The sequence below is a fragment of the Pholcus phalangioides genome, unplaced genomic scaffold, assembly GCF_987345545.1.
Source record: "Pholcus phalangioides strain wild (caught in Gottingen) unplaced genomic scaffold, Ppha-v1.0 ptg000007l_1, whole genome shotgun sequence".
Lineage (NCBI taxonomy): Eukaryota > Metazoa > Arthropoda > Arachnida > Araneae > Pholcidae > Pholcus > Pholcus phalangioides.
In genome coordinates, this window is record NW_028301600.1 from 26,721,836 (window position 1) to 26,745,400 (window position 23,565).

General features: G+C 33.1%; 1 protein-coding gene across 3 annotated transcripts in view; it reads left to right on the top strand.

Annotated features, from left to right (window-relative positions):
• LOC149085120 (small glutamine-rich tetratricopeptide repeat-containing protein alpha-like) overlaps positions 1–23,565 on the top strand; it is an 89,056-nt gene that overhangs the window by 43,297 nt on the left and 22,194 nt on the right. For 2 of the 3 annotated variants that reach the window (XM_089232931.1, XM_089232932.1), the window contains exons 7-10: positions 2,822–2,960; positions 7,725–7,796; positions 11,298–11,335; positions 22,631–22,702. In XM_089232931.1, coding sequence (XP_089089057.1) covers positions 2,822–2,960; positions 7,725–7,796; positions 11,298–11,335; positions 22,631–22,702 — 321 coding nt within the window. The remainder of the gene's footprint in view (positions 1–2,821; positions 2,961–7,724; positions 7,797–11,297; positions 11,336–22,630; positions 22,703–23,565) is intronic. The other variant, XM_089232933.1, reaches the window with a different exon arrangement.

The window sequence follows — 23,565 nt, forward strand, 5'->3', positions numbered from 1 at the left end:
GACCACCCAATGTGTGATCAGCTACGCCAAGTGATCAGTCCTGATCCTTCTATTTTGTCAACCGCTTAACGATGATTTATTCCTGCGATCACCTTCGCACAAAATAGCCAGTTTCCATTCAGTATAGTTCTACTGACCGCACTGCTGACACCACTATGTAGGGTTCGTTTTCAATGAATAATTGCCACACACAATCACAAGCACTCTCTGCCACTTTTATATATAATATTTGGTTTAATCATACTTTTTCACAATAAACATGATACTATTAACACGTCCTCCTCGCTTACAGCGAGCCTTTGAAATTACCTCCTGAGTCCACAGGAGCCACTCTCTAACTAACCGAAAACACACCAAGCTTCTTTTCTCTTCGTCGAGGGCCTTTCTCCCCCACCCACGCTTTCCACTCCCATCATGCTCCTTCCCAATGGGGGAAAACCTTACATCTACTCTAGAAGGTATTGCAACAACCCACTTCTAGGAAAACCCGGCTTTATGGTAGCATGTATCCTGTGATCGTATGTAGACGTATTTGGAGTCGTTGGAAGTCATTAAACTTTTGTACTAGGTATTTTTTCTGGAGGACTTGAGAAATCAATATCTTAGAAAAAAAAGTTTCATAATTTTTGCCGAAATAATTTCAGCCTTTCGGTCCGTAAGTGAGCGAAGCTTCCTCTGATTACTGTCAACCATAGGTGGAGATAGACTTGGAAGTCTGGGGGGGGGCACGATGATGTCAATTCATATATGCATATATACATTAGATCAGTCAACTTCACCTTTCACGCTGCCCCCCCCCCCCGTATTTCTGCCCATGCTGTCAACAAAATATATATTTAGGAGTGATGTGAAACGCTTGTACAAGGTTCTTTAAAGAAAGAAAACAAAAAATGAGTAGCAAGTGTGTGTACTTTTAATTACTTGTGGCTGAAAAATCTCTTCTATCAAGATTGGTTGCTGAGTGTGCCAGACAAAAATGCCACCAAATGGGGGAATCGGTACTGAAATCCATTGAGCTTATGTTACTGGAGGGAGTATGACACAGGGCCATGGCTAAGGATTTTTGTATTGTCTTGCGGCCCCCACCAATTCGGAATTCAATAATTTTATGACGGTGTTCACCTAAAAATTGCCACCCGGTTCAGTTGCCCTGCGCCCTCTAGTACCGGCACTGGTATGATATCAGTGGTCTGCATCATTCCTTGGAAGATCGCGTGCCGCGTTGAATGTCAGCGCATCTGTTATTTTCTAATGGCATCCATAGTTGTTTAAAGGAGTTTAAAACAATAAATGAAAGAAATAATTTCAGTATTGATTATATGATTCTAAAATTTATGAGAGATAGTTCCAGAAAAAATTAGAATTAATGAGAGATAGTTCCAGAAAAAATTAGAATTAATGAGAGATAATTCCAGAATTAATGAAAGAATTTCAGCATTGATAAAAGAGAATTCCAAAATTAATAAATAATTCCAGAATTAATGAAATAATTTTAGAATCAATAAAAGAAAGAATTTCAGCATTAATGAAAGAAAGAATTTCAGCATTAATGAAAGAAAGAATTTCAGCGTTAATGAAAGAAAGAATTTCAGCATTAATGAAAGAAAGAATTTCAGCATTAGCAAAAGAAGCAAATCCAGAATTGAAGGAATTATTCCAAAAGTAATGAAAGAAATAATTCCAGAATTGATGAAAAAATTCCAGAATTAATGAAAAAAATTATTCCAGCATTAAAAAAAGAAATTTTTTCAGCATTAATGAAAAAATTAAATTCAGAATTAATGAAAGAAATAATTTAATCTTTTTCTATCTTTAGAAAAGTTTTTCTTTTTTTAGTCTTTAAAAGAAAATTAATTGCAATATTTAGAGACTAAACTACATTACAATGAGGAAATTGACAGGCATGAACTGTGTTATTCAATGTGTCATGTTTTCCTTGCATTCGTTGTTGCTGCCGCCACTGCAGCTCCATGCTCCCTCCTGTAATAAAAGCTTGATGCTGAAATCCTGTATGAAAAGTGAAAAGCATTGCGATTTGGTGAAAATCTGGCTTTATCTTCAAATTTATTGCTCAAGAAACTTCCTGCTGTGAATGATTCCATCAAGCCTGAAAGTGACACTGTTGAAAACAATATAAATGTTTCATTGGAGGTCATTTATTGAAAAATGAAGTTGTGAATGCAGAAATTATATGAACACTACAATGTATTAAAAAAAATCATCATTCGTACAAATCAATATAAACAACCTGGGGGGGGGCACTGTACTGTAGATAATATGCAGTGGCCTATAAATCATTCTGAGAAATGTATTAGAGCATGAATTATTATAAATATTCTGTGTTTTTAGTTTGTTTCTTGAATTATCAGCAAGAAATTAGAGTAATTTGTACTTCTGATTTGTTTGTAGTGGAAACATTTTCCATGGGAGAAATTTGTTATAAAGCTCAGTGATTTCTTAATGATTCACACAGTGGATTTTTTTTTCTATGATAAAAGTATGCACCTTGTTTGTCTGAAATTTTTTTTTTTAATATTTCAATGTTGATGTGAAAATTTGAAGATGCATAAGTATGCAATGAATTCACTGTATGATATACATTACAGATGATGTGAAATAAAGTATGTAGAAATGTAATCTTTGAAAGTTTTAATCAAAATTAAATATGCGCCTATTCATGTGAAAAATATGCGTTTGTAAAAAGAGTCCTTGAATTTTTAAGTTTTACCTTGAAAAGTGCTTGAATAGTCCCTGAATTTTTTTTTTGTTGGAAGAGTACGAACCATGTTAATATTTCATTTTAAAAATGTCATTGAATTAGATTGGCGTGTAGTAGTCTTGGTGACAATAAAAAAGCTATGGAATGTTACAAAAAGGCCATTGAGTTGGACCCATCTAATGAAAGTTACCACACCAATCTGAAATTAGCAGAGGAGAATGCTAGCAAAGAAGGAAATAATGTGAGTATGCATAGTCTGTTTGCAGCCAAGTTTGCTCTGAAGGGAAAGCTACAACGAAACCGTATCACTCATTTCTATGGCAACAAAAGCCTTTTATGAACGAGTAAATAAACCTTTGCCCAAAATACTATCAGAAAGAACACAATGAAAAGGGAAATACAAAGAAAAACATGTGAAATTTCTAATGCATTTTTACACAGTATGGGTGCCATCTTCAGAGGATAAATATAACCATGTACTATCAAGCTGACCAGAGATCCCACCTGGGTTTGTTACCAAGTCTTGATTTCCAGTTCCTCAACAGAAAAAATACCCCCATTCAAGTCGCATGTCATGGTAAAAAAAAAAACCATCAGATGTCGTTTCTGACGTTGGCATCTGACTCAAATGGGCGTATTTTTTTCTGAGCAACCATGGGTGAATATTTGGTTACCAACCCAAGTGGGAATCCCTGATTAGTGTGATAGTACATGATTTTATTTATTCTATGAAGGTGGTACCCATAGTGTGTTGATATGCATTAGGTATTAGTTGTTACTATCGATCAGGATTGGCAAGTTTTTGCCATAGTAAACGATGAAAATAAACCACCCCAGCAAAAATAGTTTTGCCATATATTTGCCAGTAGCAAAAATTGATAGATTTTGAAATTGTTTTGAACTTGCACTTTTATGAAACAAGCTGAGAGAATCTCAACTTACAAAAGTGCAATATTTTGAATTAAAATTTTTTTTTTTTGAACAGACATAAGGGTTAGAGATAAATATTCATAGAAACATTTCTGCCAAGCAGGTTGTCTTTACACAATTTCTTAATCAATCATGTTTTTTCTAAATGAAACCCACCAACATGAATGATAATACAGGAGTGCAATGAATATTAAACAGTGTTTTCTACCTAGCATTTACCTGAACACTCCCGTGGTCAAACAGAGGTGACCAAGAATCCAGCTATGCCACAGTTGCTTATATTTTAATTTCTGCTTTATACTAAAACTCATCCCTTGAACAACCTTTTAAAAACTACTAATCTAGGAGATGTGTAGAAAAAAGAAATGTGAGCAGAAGAAAGTGGAAAATTCCAGCTCATTCTCTTAGTACTGATAAGGGTCAGCCAAGTTGGTGCTGCTTGTATTCTAAACATCTAAAGTACTAACCACTATCAGTAACTAAGCTCACAGTGAGTTTTTAATTTAGACGCTAACTCTTTTTGTTTGGAATATCTTAAACTTGAAGCAAACATTATAATATCTTGCTTCTTTTTAACTGAGTCAAAATCCTGGCAAATCAAATTACCATAAAGTTATTCATACGCAGGGTGACAAAGCTATCACAGCCACGATGAAAGAATAGAAAAATATAGAAGGCTTGTATTCCTGTGTTATTATTTTTAATATAATCTTTTCTTTATTGCTCAAGTTGATAATTGTGACAACAAAAAATTTGAATTTCCCACCTCAAGAAATACAGTAGAATCTCATTAAAGACTTCACTTATAATGGACAGTTCAAAAAATTTTTAATAAAAAATGCTTGTTTTTATCTGACTAGTTTAAAACTCGTTTTAAGCATTTAAAAATGTATCCACTCATTTCCAAGCAAGTGATTAAACATTGATTGCTGTGTTTTGTATAAACATGGTGTGCTGCATGACACATACTGCTCACCAGTTTGAAAAATTAAGATAATGCAGTGTATATGTACACATCTTCAATCAGCCTATGTTGAAGGATATTTTGTTATATTTGATATATAATACACTTTTAATAGCTAACTACTGTTTGTTTCTTGATGTACACCCTATAAGAGTTATTTGTTATAAACAACTTTCATTAAAACGGCCAACCTTCAGTCCCTATTAACCCATTATGAGGTTCTACTGTATTATGTTTAAGAAACTTTGAATATGTTATGCACAAAAGGACAACTGAGAATGATAAGCGTAGTTCTTATTTGGGGGTGGGGGGGTAACATTTTATTCATCCAAAACTGGTTCTAACAACTGATAATTGCATAATACCCATGATGTAATAAAGTCCAACTCTATTATAAGGATCTTGATTATAATGACACTGCAACTATAGTCCGTTTCAGGTTAACTTTGCAATGAAGAGGAAGCTACGAGGGAACCGCATCACTCGTTGCTATGACAACGAAAGCCTCTTAACCTATGTATCGATGGGCAGCTCGGTAAGGTATGGCTGATTCTCGCCAATCTCACAGAAAAAAATATTTTTTACGTGTAACGTAATGCGTGTAGAAAAAATTGCAGTCGGTTAGTAACAAAAAATTGGCTAATGAAAAAAAAAAACCATTGTCGATACTTTCAGAAATTAAAGTACGGTTTTTGAAATCATTTTTTTTATTGAAAAGTATCTTAGTAACTCCTATTAACCCAGTTTTCACGTTTGAATTTGGAAATAGCCCCAAATAATAATAAAAATGATACGGAAAAATTTAGAATTCTTTTACTCCCTTTTCTTGCCGAAATTTCCGTCGCTCACCCACCCGAATGCATATACGTCGATGCCACTTGTTATCACTACAGTTTGTCATTTTTTATGGATTCCCATTCTATGGAATCCTCACTTGAAGTTGTAGAACTATCGGATTCTCTATTACTTATTAATTGTTGCTCCAACATGTGTTCCATCAGGCCATCTGCAATCCAAAATTCCTCTTCTTTTTCAATTATTGCCAAAAACTGAGAATGTTTTAGCGTGTCTATCTCTGGTGAAAAGAAAGATACAACTGTCACAGAAAGAAAAAATACACTGCAAGCCTAAACCATTGTGGGTCTCTCTCTCTCTCTTGCTTATATATATTTATCTAGAGAGACACTGAAGGGGGGCATCTGGAGGAACAGCCTCTGCTGTGGGGGTGAAAAAGAGACATTACTTATGTCAACACCCTCCACTATCGGCTATTGGAATTCAGAAACCACCCCTATCCTACGAACAGAGCAAGAAATAGATATAAAAAAGGGAGGGTGCCTGGAACCATAACCTACACCCATAAAGAGAGCCTCTTACAATGGTATCGGTGCTGTCGTGAAAGAGGAACACTTCCTGTGATCTGTGAGTGAATATCTGAATTCATTGGAGGTATTTTCGGGAGAAAATAAAAACTAATTGAATATTCGTCTGGGTGTGTAGGCCTATAACTACATGCAAAACTGAATGAAAAATTGTATCGGAAAATTCAACAAAATGACGATATAATATATATATATATATAACTGTGCAACCAAAAAAACGCACGATAGTAATATTGGCGGGGAAAATTTCTTGGAAATCACGCCAAAATGTTCTTGAGCTTGCCATGGATTTTTGATAATGATAACCAATATTTTTTCTAATTTAAAAATTTTAAACGAATATATATTGGTTCAAAACTGTATTTTTTCAGTTTCTTTTTCAAAATCATAAAAAAATTTGAAATATCCTATATAAATGATCGTCATAAACCTTCGATGTATGGGAACTATATTTTGCGGCGAAGGAATACACTCTCTACCTTTCTCTTCACTGCAAAGTTAACCTGAAACAAACTACAATAAGTGACATCAATAATATTGGCAATGTCTGAGGTAATTCCTATAAAGAATAATGTTAATGAACCGTGCTTATAACGCTTATGGATAATCACCTCAGATATAATAACTAATTTTTCATTACTTTTGTTCCCATTTCAATGATTTTAAATTCCTAAGATTAGAGCTGATCACATGAAGGGAGAATATTTGTTTATTTATACCTAATGTTGAAAAAAAAAATTTATTTCATGTTATTATAACTTGACATTATAACTTGAGGATTGTTAAAACACTATACAAATCATTTCCATATTTTACCTGACTGCTTTTATAAAATTTTCAGTTTATTTATTTTTTAATGAAGCTGGCTTTAGTTCCCAATCTTTACTGGGGAATCACAGGAATGAAAGTAATTTGCGCAATTAAAATAAATTGTGTTATAATAAATATGAATATAAATATTTTCATCTTGCATATTTGCCAAATTCTTTTTTTCTCTCATGAAATACATTTTAGCAAACTTGCTGTCACATTTTTTTTTTCTCTCCAAAGGTTATTTATAAACAATATTTGGTGATTTCATCGACATTTGGTAAAAATCATGATGTTCCGTATCAATTATCCTAATTTCCTATATTTTTCTCAATCAAATTGGTCACCCTAATCATAAAGAAATAGAAACTTCATGCAAAGAATTTCATTGCCTCTCTCTGATTATATCTTTCGTCAAAAAAAGGCTTGAAAACATCAACGTTGGTTGTAATGACACCTCAGTTACGACAAAAACGTTTCATAAATTTCATGGAATCTTAAGTGTTGTTATAACTCAGTTTGACTATGTATTTCAAGTTTATTTGTTTTTCCTATTTTCGCTGTATTTTACAATTTTGCCACTGTCTGGCAAAAACCCAACCCTGCCATTGATATGCATAGCAACTTGTTTGTCATTTCTGGGCATAATTGTGCAGTGAGCACTGCATTGGGTATCACCACTATGACAAGAGTCTAGCAAAGCTAATTTGGTTAGACAAGCAAGTCAATGTTAGTATAAAAAAGTCAGAATTTTTCTTCGAATCTGTGGTTCACTCCCGAAATGTTCTGAACAGTGATGATTGAAATAAAGAATAGTTATTTTGACACTATATTGTAAAGATAGTTTTATTTTTACAATAGATTTTTTCACTTTTATCAGAATTTTTGTTAACGTGTTATGCAACTGTTATTTTGACAGCAATCGCAACCTGGTTCTAATACTTTTGTGGACATGTCAGGAATGATGAGCAACCCTGTATTACAAAATATAGTGAGTAGACAATAGCTTACTGTTATGTACTATAATTTGTTATCACCTGTGTAAACCTCTGAAAATTCAACTGATGTAAAATTTCATGTTTGATAGAAAAATATATGGGTGGACTACTTGAAAAGATCTTTATCGAACTCTATTGCAGGAGTGGTTCCAGACACACACGCACACCCTAGTCTACACATGCCCCTGCATGTGGAATGCGAAGGTTATCCTCACAAACATCTGAAAATAGAACATTTTTTGCAAACTGTACTCTGTAAAAAAAAGTCTGAACAGATCCCTTAGAGCAGCGGTTCTCAACCAGTGTTCCACGGAACCCCAAGGGTTCCGTGTGCACCTCCCAGGGGCTCTGCGGCGACTCGAAGAAAATAAAATGAATCAGTAAATTTGATAGATAAGTAAATAAGAGAGGCCTACAATGTTCTGCCATAAAAATTACGTACAAAAAAAGGCTTCTCGAGTCAAACAGGGTTCCGCCATACAAATTATGTGCTGAAAAGGGCTCTGCGAGTCAAGAAATGTTGAGAACCGCTGCCTTAGAGCAATGGTTCTCAATTGGTACTCTTTAGCCCCTTGAAGAAAATAAATCAGTAAATTTTATAAATATATAAAAAATGAGGCCTACTGACTCCAGCATAAAATTATGTACTAAAAAAAGGCTTCCAATTCAAAAAAAAAGAAAGTTGAGAGAACCACTGCCTTAGAGTGAGTCAGGAGCCTCATCAAAAATAAACAGCAAGCATTGCTATTGTAGATGATATAACATTTAAAAAATTAACTAGTAGCAATTGATTCATGTTAGAACTTCCTAAGATTTTTAAAAAAAAATCGTACTAATAAATGAAGCATTTTTGTTTCCCTCGCTACGCCCTTGTGTAGAACAGAACCCTATTCAGCACTATTCAAATAACTTAATATTGCATACGAGTATACATTAAAAGGTAAATATAAGCTTAGTGGGAGTGGTGAAGCTATCTGTATTAAAATGAATGACAACCATATTTTTTTGGTGATTTGTTATCTCTTTAAATTATTTTAGTTTATATGTTTGAATTCCAAACTGGTTGCTGTATTTAGGCCTATGACAACCTTATTTTTTATGGGCTTTCTTTCTCAATGTTATTATATATGTGTATATCATATTTAGAGCCCAGATTATATGCACTTGAAAAGTGGTAAAATATGCACTTAGAAATGCTAAAATATATACTATCTTTACACATCCATCTCTTTTATGGGTATATTTTTTCAAACACCTTGTTAGACAATTTGCCTGTTGTGGCCTTTGTATTTAAAAAATCCTAAAAAAATTTTAATTCCAAAATATGTACCAAAAATGAGAAAATATGCATTAAAAAAATCACTATACAATAAAAGCAGATATGTTTTTAAAATGCATATTTTCTATTTGTTAGTGCATATTCATTTACAAAAAAATATCCCCACATATGCATATGCAAAGAACTTCTAAATATTTTTTATTTAAGCATTTTTAATTTCCAGTTAGTTGTGGTTGTTCAATAACAAAATACCAGTGAAAAAGAATTTCAAGGCTATTTCTAAAAGAAATGAACATTTTTGACTATTTCTAGAAATAGCGTTACAACGAAACAGAGTGGATATTTGGAAAAAAAACTGATATGAAAATATTATGAGCAATATTCATTTGAAAAACTATGAAAAAGTGATTGAGTATCAATAAACCTTCACAAATATGCACTTATTCTAAAAATTTGATTTTATGCATTTATATGCATTAATGCTGGAAAAAGCCAAAATATCCAAGTGCACATGCATTTGCATATAATCCGGGCTCTAATCATATTTATGGGACGGCCTAACTGGAATAACAAGAAAGATTAACTGTATCCAACACTGCACCATTCTCAGCAAATTCAATACAGGAAGAGACCATTGACTGATTGGATGTAAAAGAATGCTAAACACTAAAATGGAAATGGCAAAACTTAATACAAAACTTAATGACTAAAACAATAATATAAAAACTTTCATCAGTATGACAAATCTTCAAGAACATGTGTATAAATTTCAGTTAGAGGTGAAGAACCAATTTCTTTTGTGTTAAATATCACTTAAGAAAGACAAGATATCACCATGATGAACATGAATTCAACCACCACCCTAAAAAAGGTAACACAGGAAGTTGCTGGGGAAAAGAAATCAAGCTGGTGAAGAAAATAATAGAAGAAACAAAGAAGCCCAAGAAAGATTAGAGACCAGATAAAAAAGAATGGCCCCCTAAATCAAAAGTGGAATATGTAGAACTTTATAAGATGGTGCAAAAGCAGATTACAGAAAGTTCAATTGTAATATTGTAAAGAAAGCACTGGAAGATAAATAGGAGTTTGAAATCAGCAAAACTAACACTATATGTTGGAAGAAAGAAAATAATTGCTTTGAAAAAGGAAGATGGGACCATCACAAAGGATGGAAATGAAATTTTGGAATTGTAGAAAAATTTTATATTAAATTTCCTTGCTTTAGCAGCCATACCATAAAAAATTAAGAGAGACTGGCTTCTTTAATGTTTGAGTCTGCTTCATGCCAGGAAAGGCGAGGTTCCATGAGAATCACATAATACATTAAGAAAAGACATAAATCTATATCAAATATGCAGATCTGTTTGCATCTCTAGTCACTACATCATGTATACCTTTGAATACAGCTCAGACAAAATAAGTTTAAGTATATTTTCTCTAAAACTCTTTCTACTTAGAGGTGATGAATAGTATTTAGAGGTCAGAAAAGAGATGATGAAAGAAAATGATTATGAAAAAGGGGACTGGGATTTTTTTAAAGAGTTTAACACAGACTGTAAAAAGACGGCACTTACAAAACTGATCCGATATCCAGATGATGAGAAGTTTGGTGCCACTATCTTGGTGTTGGTTACAGCCAGTTATAAAATGGTTGTCTTCAAGTCATCAACTACAGTTATTGAATAAGCTAAGTCATGTCCCAAAACATTTTATTCTACTTTGAATCTTCTTTGCCCCTTCCCTTTTACATCTTTCACTCCCACTAATAGCTCATAATAACCAATACTACTAAACCATACATGTACCCCCGTTCATATCCCTCTGTGGAACCTCTAACGATTGGTACATGTTGAAATGTGCATGTACGTGTAGTGAAACCTGACATGAAGTTTGTTTCTGTGTACTGCTTGTTATGTGTAGTACTGCCATCTGCCACCAGTTTTTTCTAACTATACTAGTTTTTCTAACTTAAGCTCGTAATGAATTCAGAATGTTTAAGGTTTTCATCAGTTGCTTAAAAAATAAATAATGCATTTCTGCAACATTCACGGAAATAATGGAAATGTAACATTCAGAAGAAAATGTGAGTGATATGTACAGGAAAAATTTTTGTTGTACACCCATATAAAATAGATTTAATTGATTTGCCTACAATATCTTGGAACTATAATTTTTGTATTATAATAATTTCATGCTTTCTTTCTACTTATTCTAGGTTAGTAGTATAAGGCAAGATCCAAATATGGCTAATATGTAAGTATAAATTTATGAACCGTAAATTAAAATAGTAAAAGGTATTGTTTCAATGGGCCATGACCAAAGATAAGAAACACACTGCTTATAAACTCAGTGTTTCTCTCTGATTTTTCTTACTGCCGGTCATTGTTTCTTCCGGTGCCTCTTTCGTGCCACATACCTTTCATGTGTCCCATTTCCTGTCATAGGAAAGAAAAATCTGAGTAGGCCATATTAGTAGACCACAGTGCCACAAGTTTGAAAGTTGATATTGTATGCATCTTGGACCTTAGCAAAAAAACCACTTGCCCTTTCCCAGTTTCTGCCCTGGGAACCTTAGAGTAGGTATTTTGTATATCTTAGTCTACACAGGGTGATTTAAATTGTTTGTTCTAGTCCAGGCAATTTGTGGATGAACCCTGGCAAAATTGCAATAGAAGCATTGTAAATTATTTCTTAATCAAAAATCATTACTGAACAACATATCCAAAATCGGACTTTGAAATCCTGTTTACATGAGCATGATTAGGGATACCAAAACTGCTTTTTTCTCTCCATAGGAGAAAAAATAAAGATTTACACCCTATTGTAATATATTGACATAATTTTGAAATTGTGTTTTATAAATTCTGAATATTATTAGATATGGAACTATTTTTCTCATTAGTTTTTGATTGTTTTGTTAATCATTTTTGATTTATTTTACTGCCTGATTCTAATTTTTTTTATCAATATTGAATTTTTAATGAAATTTAAATTCTTAATTTCAATCAGCCATAATATTGTTAGTTCTGAAGCTATTTCATAAAATAATATTCGTTTTTCATTTCTTTTAATGAAATTTTTTTTTATTTAGATATTCATGTGCATATAGAATTTATGAAAGATATAATTTCAGAATTTGAAAGTTTTCAATACTTTTCGGGGGCCCTGGGCCAAATACAGTGACATCAGATCTTGGGGTACAGTGGGTGCACAAGCACCCGCAGAGAATCTAGTTTGAGTAGCATTTTTTATGTAGATATTAGTTTGCGCATATGAGACTACCTAGTCTTTTGAAGTAGTGAAAATTGAACAAAAACCTCATCCTGTAGTAAATAAAGTAAGCAAACACTTTTCCTTGGTATTTTTTCTTGGCTAGCCTTCCGTTTTAATTTCAATGCTTTTTTTTATCTGTACATGTCTTCCAACATAAAGTATGAACACGTATTCCAGCAGTTGCAACTACATCATTCTTACTGTTCCGACTGGCTTCATTTATACCATCTCCTTCATTCTTTGAAACTTTACGTCGGCTTCATTGCCTAATCTTTGTTCACAAATCACAAAAATATCAGTATTGTTTATTTTATGCAGGAAATTAGTTGTATAAATGCACAAAAAATCTCAGAAGTAACTCAAGAGTATTGAAAATCTTAACACAAAAAAATTGGTTTTTCATTTTTTAATAGGGAAAAATAATTTTCTTTCACTTTGCAATGGGGAAAATAGGTTTCTATTTTCTTGGTAATAGGAAAAAATAAACAAAGGATTATGGGAAAGGGGCAAAAAACTGCACAAATCCACCAATATGGTGTAATCTTTAGTTTTCCCTATGGAGGGGAAAAATTGGTTTTGGTATGTGTAATTTAACTGGACTATTCAACAATTATACTATCATTAACTAATGCACATACTGTTCCCAACGTTTCTCCCAATTTTCGAATCCAGCTATCTCAACGAATATTTCACTTTGGAATTTTTTGTTGACCTCAGAAGAGACAGGGCAACAAAACTTTTTGATTAGGTTTTTTTAGCACACTGGGACTGTGTAAAAAGTTAATTTCTTCATTTTTTATGTATACAAATCCCTCAAAGAAATTTCAATATTTTAAGCAACTGCATTGTCCTTTGAAAACATTTTGTAACTGAAGCCCCATTCACATGGGAAATAAAAAAAAATGGGTTTAAAACCCCCTTCAAGAATTTTCACCAATGAACCAATGACTGCTCTCCATTTCTTTCCTTACGAAGGAAAAAAGTCAAGCGGGTGCTAGCACTTCCAATGTTACCGCAATATTTTGCACATGCGAACAGGGCTTGAAAGTATACTTTTAGAGTCAATGGTTGCAAAGGCAGTCCTATAGACAGCAATTTGAATCACCATGTATAACTCCCTCTAAGCTGGAAACTGGTAGGAATAACTTATTTGCCAATTAAAAAAAATTATGAATTTGTTGATATTGGCAATATGAACATATTGCATATATTATATTCCCCAGCTGCTGGAAAACTCGAGGGACACCGGTGTTTTGAATGTTGGAGTTTGGACCATTCCTGGTATGCCTGAAAAAAGTGGTTTAATAAAAATCACAAAGCACCCATATTAATTTATATCAAGTATTGAATAAATATGCGAATCAAAATGAAATGGTTTTTTTTCACTGTAGCAAACAAGTTTTGTGCAAGAATTTGATAACGACAATTAAAAATCAAGCCTTTACTTATAGATCTAATTTAATTATCAGCCAAATATGAAATGCTGATGCTTCTATTTTGCACATTTTTCTGCATGTTGGAAGACTCAAGAAATATGTTGTTGCTTTTGTATCGCAATATCATGTTTTTTAGTGCAACTCTTTAATTTTTTACACTACATATTCCAATTTTACACACATGATCAAGTAATACAAAAATGTTTCTCTACTTACATCTCCATTTAACACTAGAATGACAGAATCTGTCTTTTTTTTTTTTACCCACGAAGCTACTTTGACATGCGATTACACCCAAATGGTTTATCTCAGTTTGTTGAAATTTTATGAATTTCTTTATATTGTTAAGTTCCTAAAATATAAATGTTCTGGGTTTCTTAGTTTAGTGGTAACATGAAGTTCTACCTAGAATGACAGTAGTAGTCATTTCGACAGCTATAGGGATACTGAACTAATATGATTGCAAAACGTTGAAATATAGTCTTAAGCGAACACTTATATTGGGGGAAATGGATGTTCTATCACTGTTTGCTTTTCTCCATTACCCATTTTGTACCATTGAAAGCACACCTTTTGAAGAAGCTTGTTGTGTGTTATTCTATTAGTATGTGTTATAGTGTTTCTATGGATCTTTTTGCTTTTACTGCATTGCATTCATTGGTACAATGTTGCACAACAAAAAAAATCTTCATTTTGCACTCTTTTACCTATGAATGATAGGTTTCGTAAAATAATCTGCAAGGTTACATTTGCTATTGATATATTTCATTTTAAAAAGTTCTTTTTTTTTCCACAATGTTTCTTAGAAAATAATGCTTTACATCAATGTGTTTTGAGCGGTTGTTCTTAATGGATGAGAATGAAAAATCAGTTACGGCCTGGTTGTCACAATATACAACAAAATAATCTAGATCAATTTATATTTGTTTGCATTCAAATAATATATTTTGCACCCAAATAATCGGTTAATGATGTATATTCTGCCTCCATATTTGATAAACTGACACGTTTATGTTTGAATGCTTACCATAATATAGGAAGCATTATCTAATATATAACATAACACTGTGCAACACTGATTTTGGTGTCTGATTTTTAAACTTACTGTAAGTGTATTTCGTGTGCTGAAAACGAATGGCATTAGTTTTCGCCCTTCAGCTCTTGTTTGTGAGATATGAAAATAGCGTTATTCACACACACATTAACACATTAAATTAGGCTTAAGGTATAGGCATTAAATTGAGGGAAAAAAATTGTTTAATTAATTATTATTTCAATTGATTGAAAAAAACAACACTCCTGTAAATCTACAATGGCTTAATTAAAAATCAGAAATGAAAAGAATCAGATGAGCACAACAGGAAAAGTTATTTTTTCCATTCCGAAAGCTTCTTTTGTTTGGAATTTTTGAGTGAACTTTGTTTACACTGTCTCTTTTTACAGATTCCAACAGTAATCTATCATATGAGTATCCCATCTACCCTGGTATCAGTCTTCCATTGCTTTTATGTGCTGGTGAAATCGTTCACCTTGTTCCTCACTAGTATCACCTAGATTTTCAGGAAAACTGTGTAAGTGGTTGTGCAAGTAATGAACCTTTATGCTCATATTACAACCAAGGTCTATAAAGTTGTTGGGAATACTGCTAACTATTTCAACATAGTTTCCAGCCTTGTGGTTGCAAAGAAATTTCTTGACGGCAAGGACAAATGAGATCCACACTGTCTCATTCATGGAATCTATGAAATCGGGATCATGTATGAGCTGTCTGATTTGAGGACCATCAAAAATTCCAGCTTTAAATTTTTCTGCATTTATTCCACGTATTTTTTTCCTATGTATGCCTGATCCAGAGCTTTCATGAACTGTTTCATTAACCTTAGCTTTATATACAGCGGAGGCAAGATGATACTGTCTCGTCTGTCTAAGGGTTCAAGAACGACATTTCTTTCTCCAACAACTATGTTGTCTCTCGTAGGCCACTCTTTTCCTATCCAGTGGTATTGTTAGGCCCTGCTATCACATAGGCACACAAAGCAATGACATTTCATGTACCCCCCCCCCCTTTGCTGACCAAGAAAGAAGTTAAAGAGTAATTTGTGTGCACTTGCAAATGATTGAAATTTGTGAAACTATCTTCTCTATGACCAAAAGTGATAGTATCATATTCCTTTTTCATTTTGGGTGAGTTAGCAATGAGTATTGACCCCATTTAGACCCCTTTTCCCATTAGTCCACTGTCATAGATGTTATGTACAAGTTTTACACACTGTGGGTAGAGTCCAAACTTTATCTTGGTCACCAAGCCTAACGCCAAAATACCCAAGGTAAGCTCTTTTAACAAAATCAGAAAAATGGCTTTACCATTCTCTTTCAGGATGTACTCACCACATCTGTAGCAAAATGCATCATGATGATCATTACAACTTCGACTGGATGTCATTTTTTCTTTTATTCAGCCCTCAAAACAAAGAACTTTATAAGTTGTGTAGTTGTTTGTGATTTGCGGAATAAAAACCCTGGAACAAATTATATTTGTTTTGGATTGTTCCACGACCATGTGTTACGAAAGCCGTACAATGCACATTTAACTTAGAAAAGGAGTAGGAAGAAAAAAGCAGAGGAAAACACATCCACATAAAAAAACTTGAAATAATTTAAATCCACATAAAAAAAATACTATTCAATGTTAAAATATTGCATAATTGAGCTATGCTGAATCTCAAAAACTAAAGCTGATAGAGAAAAACTGTTTTCATATTTGAAATCGGCGCACCAAATATAGTCAAAATCAGTTTAAAAAATTCCAGGCACAAAAAATTTTTTTCCGTAATGCCATATAATCCTTTTCCTCCCCCATGGAAATTCTGCCATCCCTATTACAGGCAAAGCCTGAATCAGAAAAAGAATGATTTCAAATTTTTGACATTTGATAAGTTCAACATTAAATGTTTAGAATCGTTCACATGTTCCAATAATTTTAACAAAATATTCTTGTGCTTCAGACTTGGATTTTTCGAAATTCTGCTAATACATTGACAGCATAACAAATATCTGGACGTGTACAATTTGCAATGAATGCTACACAACCTAATACATTTCTGTAAGGAAAATTGCTCATTTGATTTACTTGATTGGCAGTAGCTGTACTATGAAGTTTTGTGTACAACCTTTAGCAATAGCTAAAGAACAATGAGGATATCAATATTTAGAATACATATCACAAATTTTATTTATATATTGGTATTGATGAACAAATAATTTACCGTCCTTATCAGCAAACTCAACATGTAAGTTTTTTAGTTGGACCTAAATCCTTTAAGTCAAATTTGCTATTCAACAGACATTTAGTGTGATTCAAATCATTTTCTGATTTTCCAAAAACAATATCATTGACATAAAATAATACACTTGTTCCAAATACAGGGTGGGCAAAAAGTCTGTAGAAACTTCAAAAATGAATAAAAATGGAAAAAATAACAAATAAAAATGGTTTGCAGAGTTAGCATCGCTTGGTCGCTGAAATTTTTTCAGACAGGAAAAAAAACTCAGAGCTGATAGGAGGCGCTGGTATGAGAAACTTTGGTGGAAATATGCAAATGAGATTGTAATACTGCTGTAATAAACGATTTGGAGGCATTCTGATCATTGAGACGGTAATACTGCTGTAATAAACGATTTGGAGACATTCTGTTTGTTATTTGCGTATCTTTTCTTTGACACATGTACATCAGTTCCATCTATCAGCTGTTTTGAGTTGTTTTTTTCCTATCTTAAATTCCTGTCACCTAGCGATGCTAACCTTGCAAACAGTTTTTATTTTTTATTTTTTTTCCGGTTTTTATAAATTTTTAAAGAGTTTCTATATACTGACTTTTTTCCCACCCTGTATATACACACAATTGTGGTATTTCATTTTCTTAAATTGTAAAGATTTAACAACAGAATGAAATTGTAAAAACCATTCACGTCCACTCTGACGTAGACCATGAAGTGCTTTCTTGAAACGACAGACATAATAAGGTTTGTTAGAGTCAATGAAACCGAATGGTTGTCACGTGTACACTTCAAGATTCAATTTTGCATAAAGATACGCACATTTGAGGCATCCAATTCACAATGAAGCCATCCAACACAACTTACTAATAAAGTGAAAAATAATCTCACAAGTGTAAAGTTGACCACAGGGTAAATACTTCTTCACAAGAGTTACTTTTGATTTGATTTTAGCCTTTAGCTTTATAGCATTCAATGTTCCCTTTCTCATTCTTTTTCACTATGTAAACCCATCTATTTTCCAAGATTTTTGTATTCTCTACCTCAGGAACCGAAGTCCACACTTCATGTTCATTCATAACATCCATAGCCTTCTGCCATTCAGATGAATCGAAAGGTTTCATAGCTTTGTGAAAGTTTCACAGAATTTTTTCATCAACATGATTAACTTTGAGTTTAGTGAATTTCACTTTCCCTGAAAATTCGTTTTTACCACTCAAATCGAAAACATTGTTATAATTAATCTTGTTTTTTTCTCTATTTCTTGACATCTTAACCTTATATTCTATATTCGTTCCAGATATTCTGTAATGAATGCCAACATGTGATCCATCAGGTTCAGGAACAGCTTTACGTATCCAATATTAGCGTCTCTACAGTGGGTAATGTCAGATGCTGTTGGAATTTTAATTTGTGATCCATCTGCCAGTTTTGAAATTCAAATTTGCAGTTCATCATCCAACCTTGAAATTTGAATTTGCATTTCATCCTCTGATCTTGAAATTAGAGTTCACGATTCATCCGTCGATTTTGAACTTTTGAATCTATCGTCACTCAATGATCGAACTTCAGAATTTTCGTCCGCGGAACTGGAATAGTATTGATCATCGAAAGTATTCATTTTGAAACAATAATAATTTTCTCTGTTACAATCGGGATCCGGTATCGCTTCCATACCAGTAATATTTTCATCAAAACAATCATTTGATGTTCCAACCAATTAATTGGATTTAGGCATCAAAATCCTATATTCCTGCATTTGTTGAGTATACCAACTATAATACCCATTGGTGCTTTTGAATCAAATTTTTTGTTTTTGTTTTGGAATACTTACAAAGGTTTTACATCTAAATACTCTGAAATGTTTGACTGAAGGCTTATTTCCGCAGTACAGTTCAAAAGGGGTTTTATTTTGACCTTTCAGACAAATTCTGTTTCTAATGCAAGTTAAATAAAGTAATGCTGCTGCCCAAAACTCATTTTTCAATCCACTTTGTTTCAATAGAGAATTAATTCCATCGATAACAGTTTGATTATACCATTGTCCATTCTGTTGAGGCTGTAATCATTTGTACATTCAGCTCCGATACCTTGATTTTCAAGAAATTTGTTAAAGTCATTGCAAAATTCCATTCCAATTTCGGTTCTTATGTTTAATATTTTTAAGTTTAGAAATCATTCTGCTCTTCTCTGGAAATGATGAAAACAGTCAAATACATCGGATTTTTTCTTGATAAGAAAAACTAACCGTTCTTGAATAATTGTTGATTATGGTTAGAAAATATTTGGAACAAGAAATTGATTGCTTGGAAATTGGACCACAAACATCCAAGTGTAAAAGTTCTAAGGGCTTCTTAAATCAGGTTTTTCTGAGAGATCTATGAGAAACTAATTTGGATTTACATAATTTGCAAATATCGCAGGACTCTTGCAGGATTTGCAAATATCTTTTTTCACTCGGGAGAATAAACTTGTATTTTACCATTGGAACAAACAAAATGACAACCAGCTTTATCGATTTTCGAACTGAAAATTAGATCTTGGCAAATTTTTGGGGAATAAAGAATATTATGAAAATATAACTCGTTCTTATATATATAACACTGCTCATGAAAACATGAAATTTAATCGTCCTGATACCTTTTATCTGACTTTTTACATCATTTATGGATAGACATCATTGCATTTTCGATAGGTTTATATTCGATGAAAAGATTGCGATTATTACGAATACGACCTGTGTGGCGGTTGTATCTATTAGCCAATTAAAATTATCTACAGGATCATTTTAATCTGAGTTGCAAAAACTTCACTTAGATATGCATTATGCTCTTCAAAAGTTACATTTGACAAATTAGTATTGTCACCAGAATGATACGTTGGAGCATTTACATCATGTTTAACAGCATTTTTATACGTATTATTTTGAGAAAAGTTTGTTTTACTTCTCATGAATTTAGCATTCTTGAAATGGTTACCTTCAGCATCATTCTTTGACAAAATGAGTGGCTGAGTTTACATTATAGGCTCTAACTTCAGAATGTTCGTCTAAATTTTTCTTGGCTTGCTGTAACCTGTTCTCTTCCAATAGGAGTTCTTGTATGATGTTAGTGAACACAAAATTCTTGTCTTCCCACCGGTAAATTAGCTACACAATGCCTTGAAAATGTTGAGGCAGGAATCATGAGTTGAAGGTTTTGATATAAGTTCTCTAGTGGGTGGCCTACTTTGTTTATTGCTTGCACAGCTTTCTTCAGTCAGTCACTAAAAACACAGATGCTCGTATCCACGTCTTCATGGTAACGAAGCGAGAACTCGTCCAATAGTTGTATCACTCTTGTTCTGGTCTGGTCTTGGGTTCAAAGTGGCTGTTGTAGCACTGATGAAATTATGATATTGTGGTTCCACAATATAATATATTGTAGAGTATGCATGACCTTTTCTCAAGTTAGTCTTATTTCATGGTCAGACATTTCTTCAGCAATACATGGTTTTGCATTCTCAATGAAGGACCAACAACCTGTCTATCAGGTAGACTTTGATATCGTACTTCCATGAAGAATAATTTCCCGGACTGAGCAGAGTGAACTTTAAGTCTGATTCTATCTCTGGAAACAATAGGCAAAAATCTTGTGTAAATATTTTGGTGGCTGCCCCTTTTGGCAAATACGGGAAGTGCACTTGGAAAATTTGTTTCCACTGAGTTATACAAGCATAACACTGTGCATATCATCGGAGCGCTTCCCATAACCTTGTTGGCACAGTTTGCAGTGTCTCTCAATAAAAATCCAAAGTGAATGAAAAAGTTCATTTTATTGCGCATCAGACTTGACGTGGAAAAATAACAATAATGAGAAACAAAAACGAACATTTGAAACAACTGAACCATACTGAACTAAAACTTTATTGAATTCAGATCGAGAACAAACATCTTTTATAGACATGGAAATTCTTTCCCCATCATGGAAGCCGATGTGTTGCCAACGAGTGTAATCCATCATTTTGCATAATTCATGAAGAAATTTTTTCCCCAAACAATATCGATCTAACAACAACAGGCAAGTGCACTCACTATATCGGCGATATCCATGTAACATTGTGCTAACACATTCATTATATCAGCATCATCATTTCAATTCTGACATTGTTGCATCAGATTCCACCAATATTAGACATCAGAATTAATGGTACATTGCTGTGTTGAAAATCTTGAAATTGGGATATCGATGGGGCCTTACATCAGTGATTTATTATAAGTCGGCGCATCGCCCAGTCCTACCATGTGCGCACACACGAAATCACAGAAAAAGGGAATTTCTGCAAGAAATTATGGAATTTTATCTCTTTAATAATGAGTGTCATCGATATTTTCAACAAGATGAATTAATTTAGCACACAATGTGATCGACGTCAAAAAGGTGCCGTACACATGTATTTTACATTACTCAGAATTTGGTGGCTATTCAGTCTTTTCATTCCACACAAGCAATGTCTTTGCAAATTCATCAAGCATATTATACTTCAAGCCTTGTCAGAATGGACTGCCAAATGAAGATGAAGCAGTGAATTACAAGAGTTTATAACAGTTAAGTTACAATAACAATGAGTTTATAACAGTTAAGTTACAATAACAATGAGTTTATAACAGTTAAGTTACAATAACAATGAGTTTATAACAGTTAAGTTACAATAACAATGAGTTTATAACAGTTAAGTTACAATAACAATGAGTTATTGTAACTTAACTGTTATAAACTCATTGTTATTGTAACTTAACTGTTATAAAGAGTTTACAACAATTATTTCAACCATAATATTCTTTATGGGCATTGTATAATATTTTATCATGTGTATATATTGTTTATAACTTTTGTGATAGTGTTATTAATTGGGTTGCTGTATTTTTGAAATATATAACATCCATATTTGTTATGGGCATCTTTTTCTTAGCCACCTTGTTGGGCATTTTGCCTGTTGTGGCATTGTTTTTGTATAAGAGCTGAAAAAATCAGTCAAACCTCTTTTTAAAGTAACATAACATGGCATTTTTGTTTTAAAAAGCCCTTTTATCCAAAATTTTAAAAATGGCAGATGAACAAAGGTTTATTGAAATATAAGTCTGACTGAATACTGTTTTAAGAAGCTGTAGTAAAGAATAATAATTTGTGTTTTTTTTTTTTTTCCTATTGCGGTCAAAACGACTGCTATCTGTCATTCTAGGTAACTCAAAAATCCTGTCATTCTAGTCTTAACTCGTCTAATCTATGTGAACAAATATGCTTAATATCCTACATTTGCAATGAACCAAGATTTGTGGTGACAAAATATGTACTTATATGCACTGTATGTTGGGCATAGGCGCTCTGTACACAGTACACTTCCCCCTAGTTCCATCTATAGAGGAGGTCCAGTAACACTAGGGCTCCACTCAAAGTTTTCTTTATGTTGGTTTCAGCAGTTGAGAATTTTTAAGATAAGAAATGAAACACTTGTAAATATGTTGCTATCAAATTTTCAAATAATCAGTTTTTTGTTTTGTTTTTGTTTTTTTTTTCATTTCAAGAATGTCGAACATGATGTCTGCTTCATTAAATGAAAGTGGAAATGTGGGAGCCATAGAGTCTTTATTTAATGAGTGAATATATTTTTTTACTTGTTATAACCTTTCACTCTATAACTGTGCATAAGTTAATGGAAATACTGTATTTACTCACATGTTTGACAAGGTATGATTTTAGAGATCAAAATAAAGAAAAATTGATTTATTAACCCTTTTATAGGCATTGGCAAGATATCTCGTCCCTTTAAAGGCTTGATACAAAACATTATATTAAAACTCTTATTTCAACATTAAAAAACCAACTTTACAAAATATGTGCAATTGTTAATGAGATATGTTTTTCTATACCCTCTTACTCACCTGGCTCTCACCTGCTGAAAATTGGAAGAATGCCTACCCAATTTAAAAAGATGTGGCATTTTAAAGTGGTTTAGTGATTTCTGCTGTGTCGCTCAAAGCGTTTATGATTCCTTATTTTGTTTATTCACAGATAAAGGTCTATGTGCACACTCCAGTCACTGCTGGTCTCCGGCTTGTGTCAGTTCGAAAAAATAATCCTCCTTCCCTCTACTGCTAATAAGTGTAGTGGAGAAGAATATATATATTTTTTTTTCAAACTAGTACAAGACAGTGATGAGCCTTAATGGATGTGAGTGAATATACCTTAACAGCATAAGATACACGTCTTAAATCAAACAACCATGTTTTCTTAAGAGTCATCTTTCATCTACTCAGACTCTTCCTCTGAAATTTTGCTACAACTCTCTTGGACTGACAACCTTACTTGGATGACTTCTCGATTGACAGTAAATCAGGGCAAATTCAAATGTGTGCTAATAAATGGTAGGAGCTTGGGTAATAGATTTTTTTAGAAACTATGATAGCTGTGGAGGGCCTGGATGTTAGCCATTACAGAATCGTGGGAAAATGATGGGGAT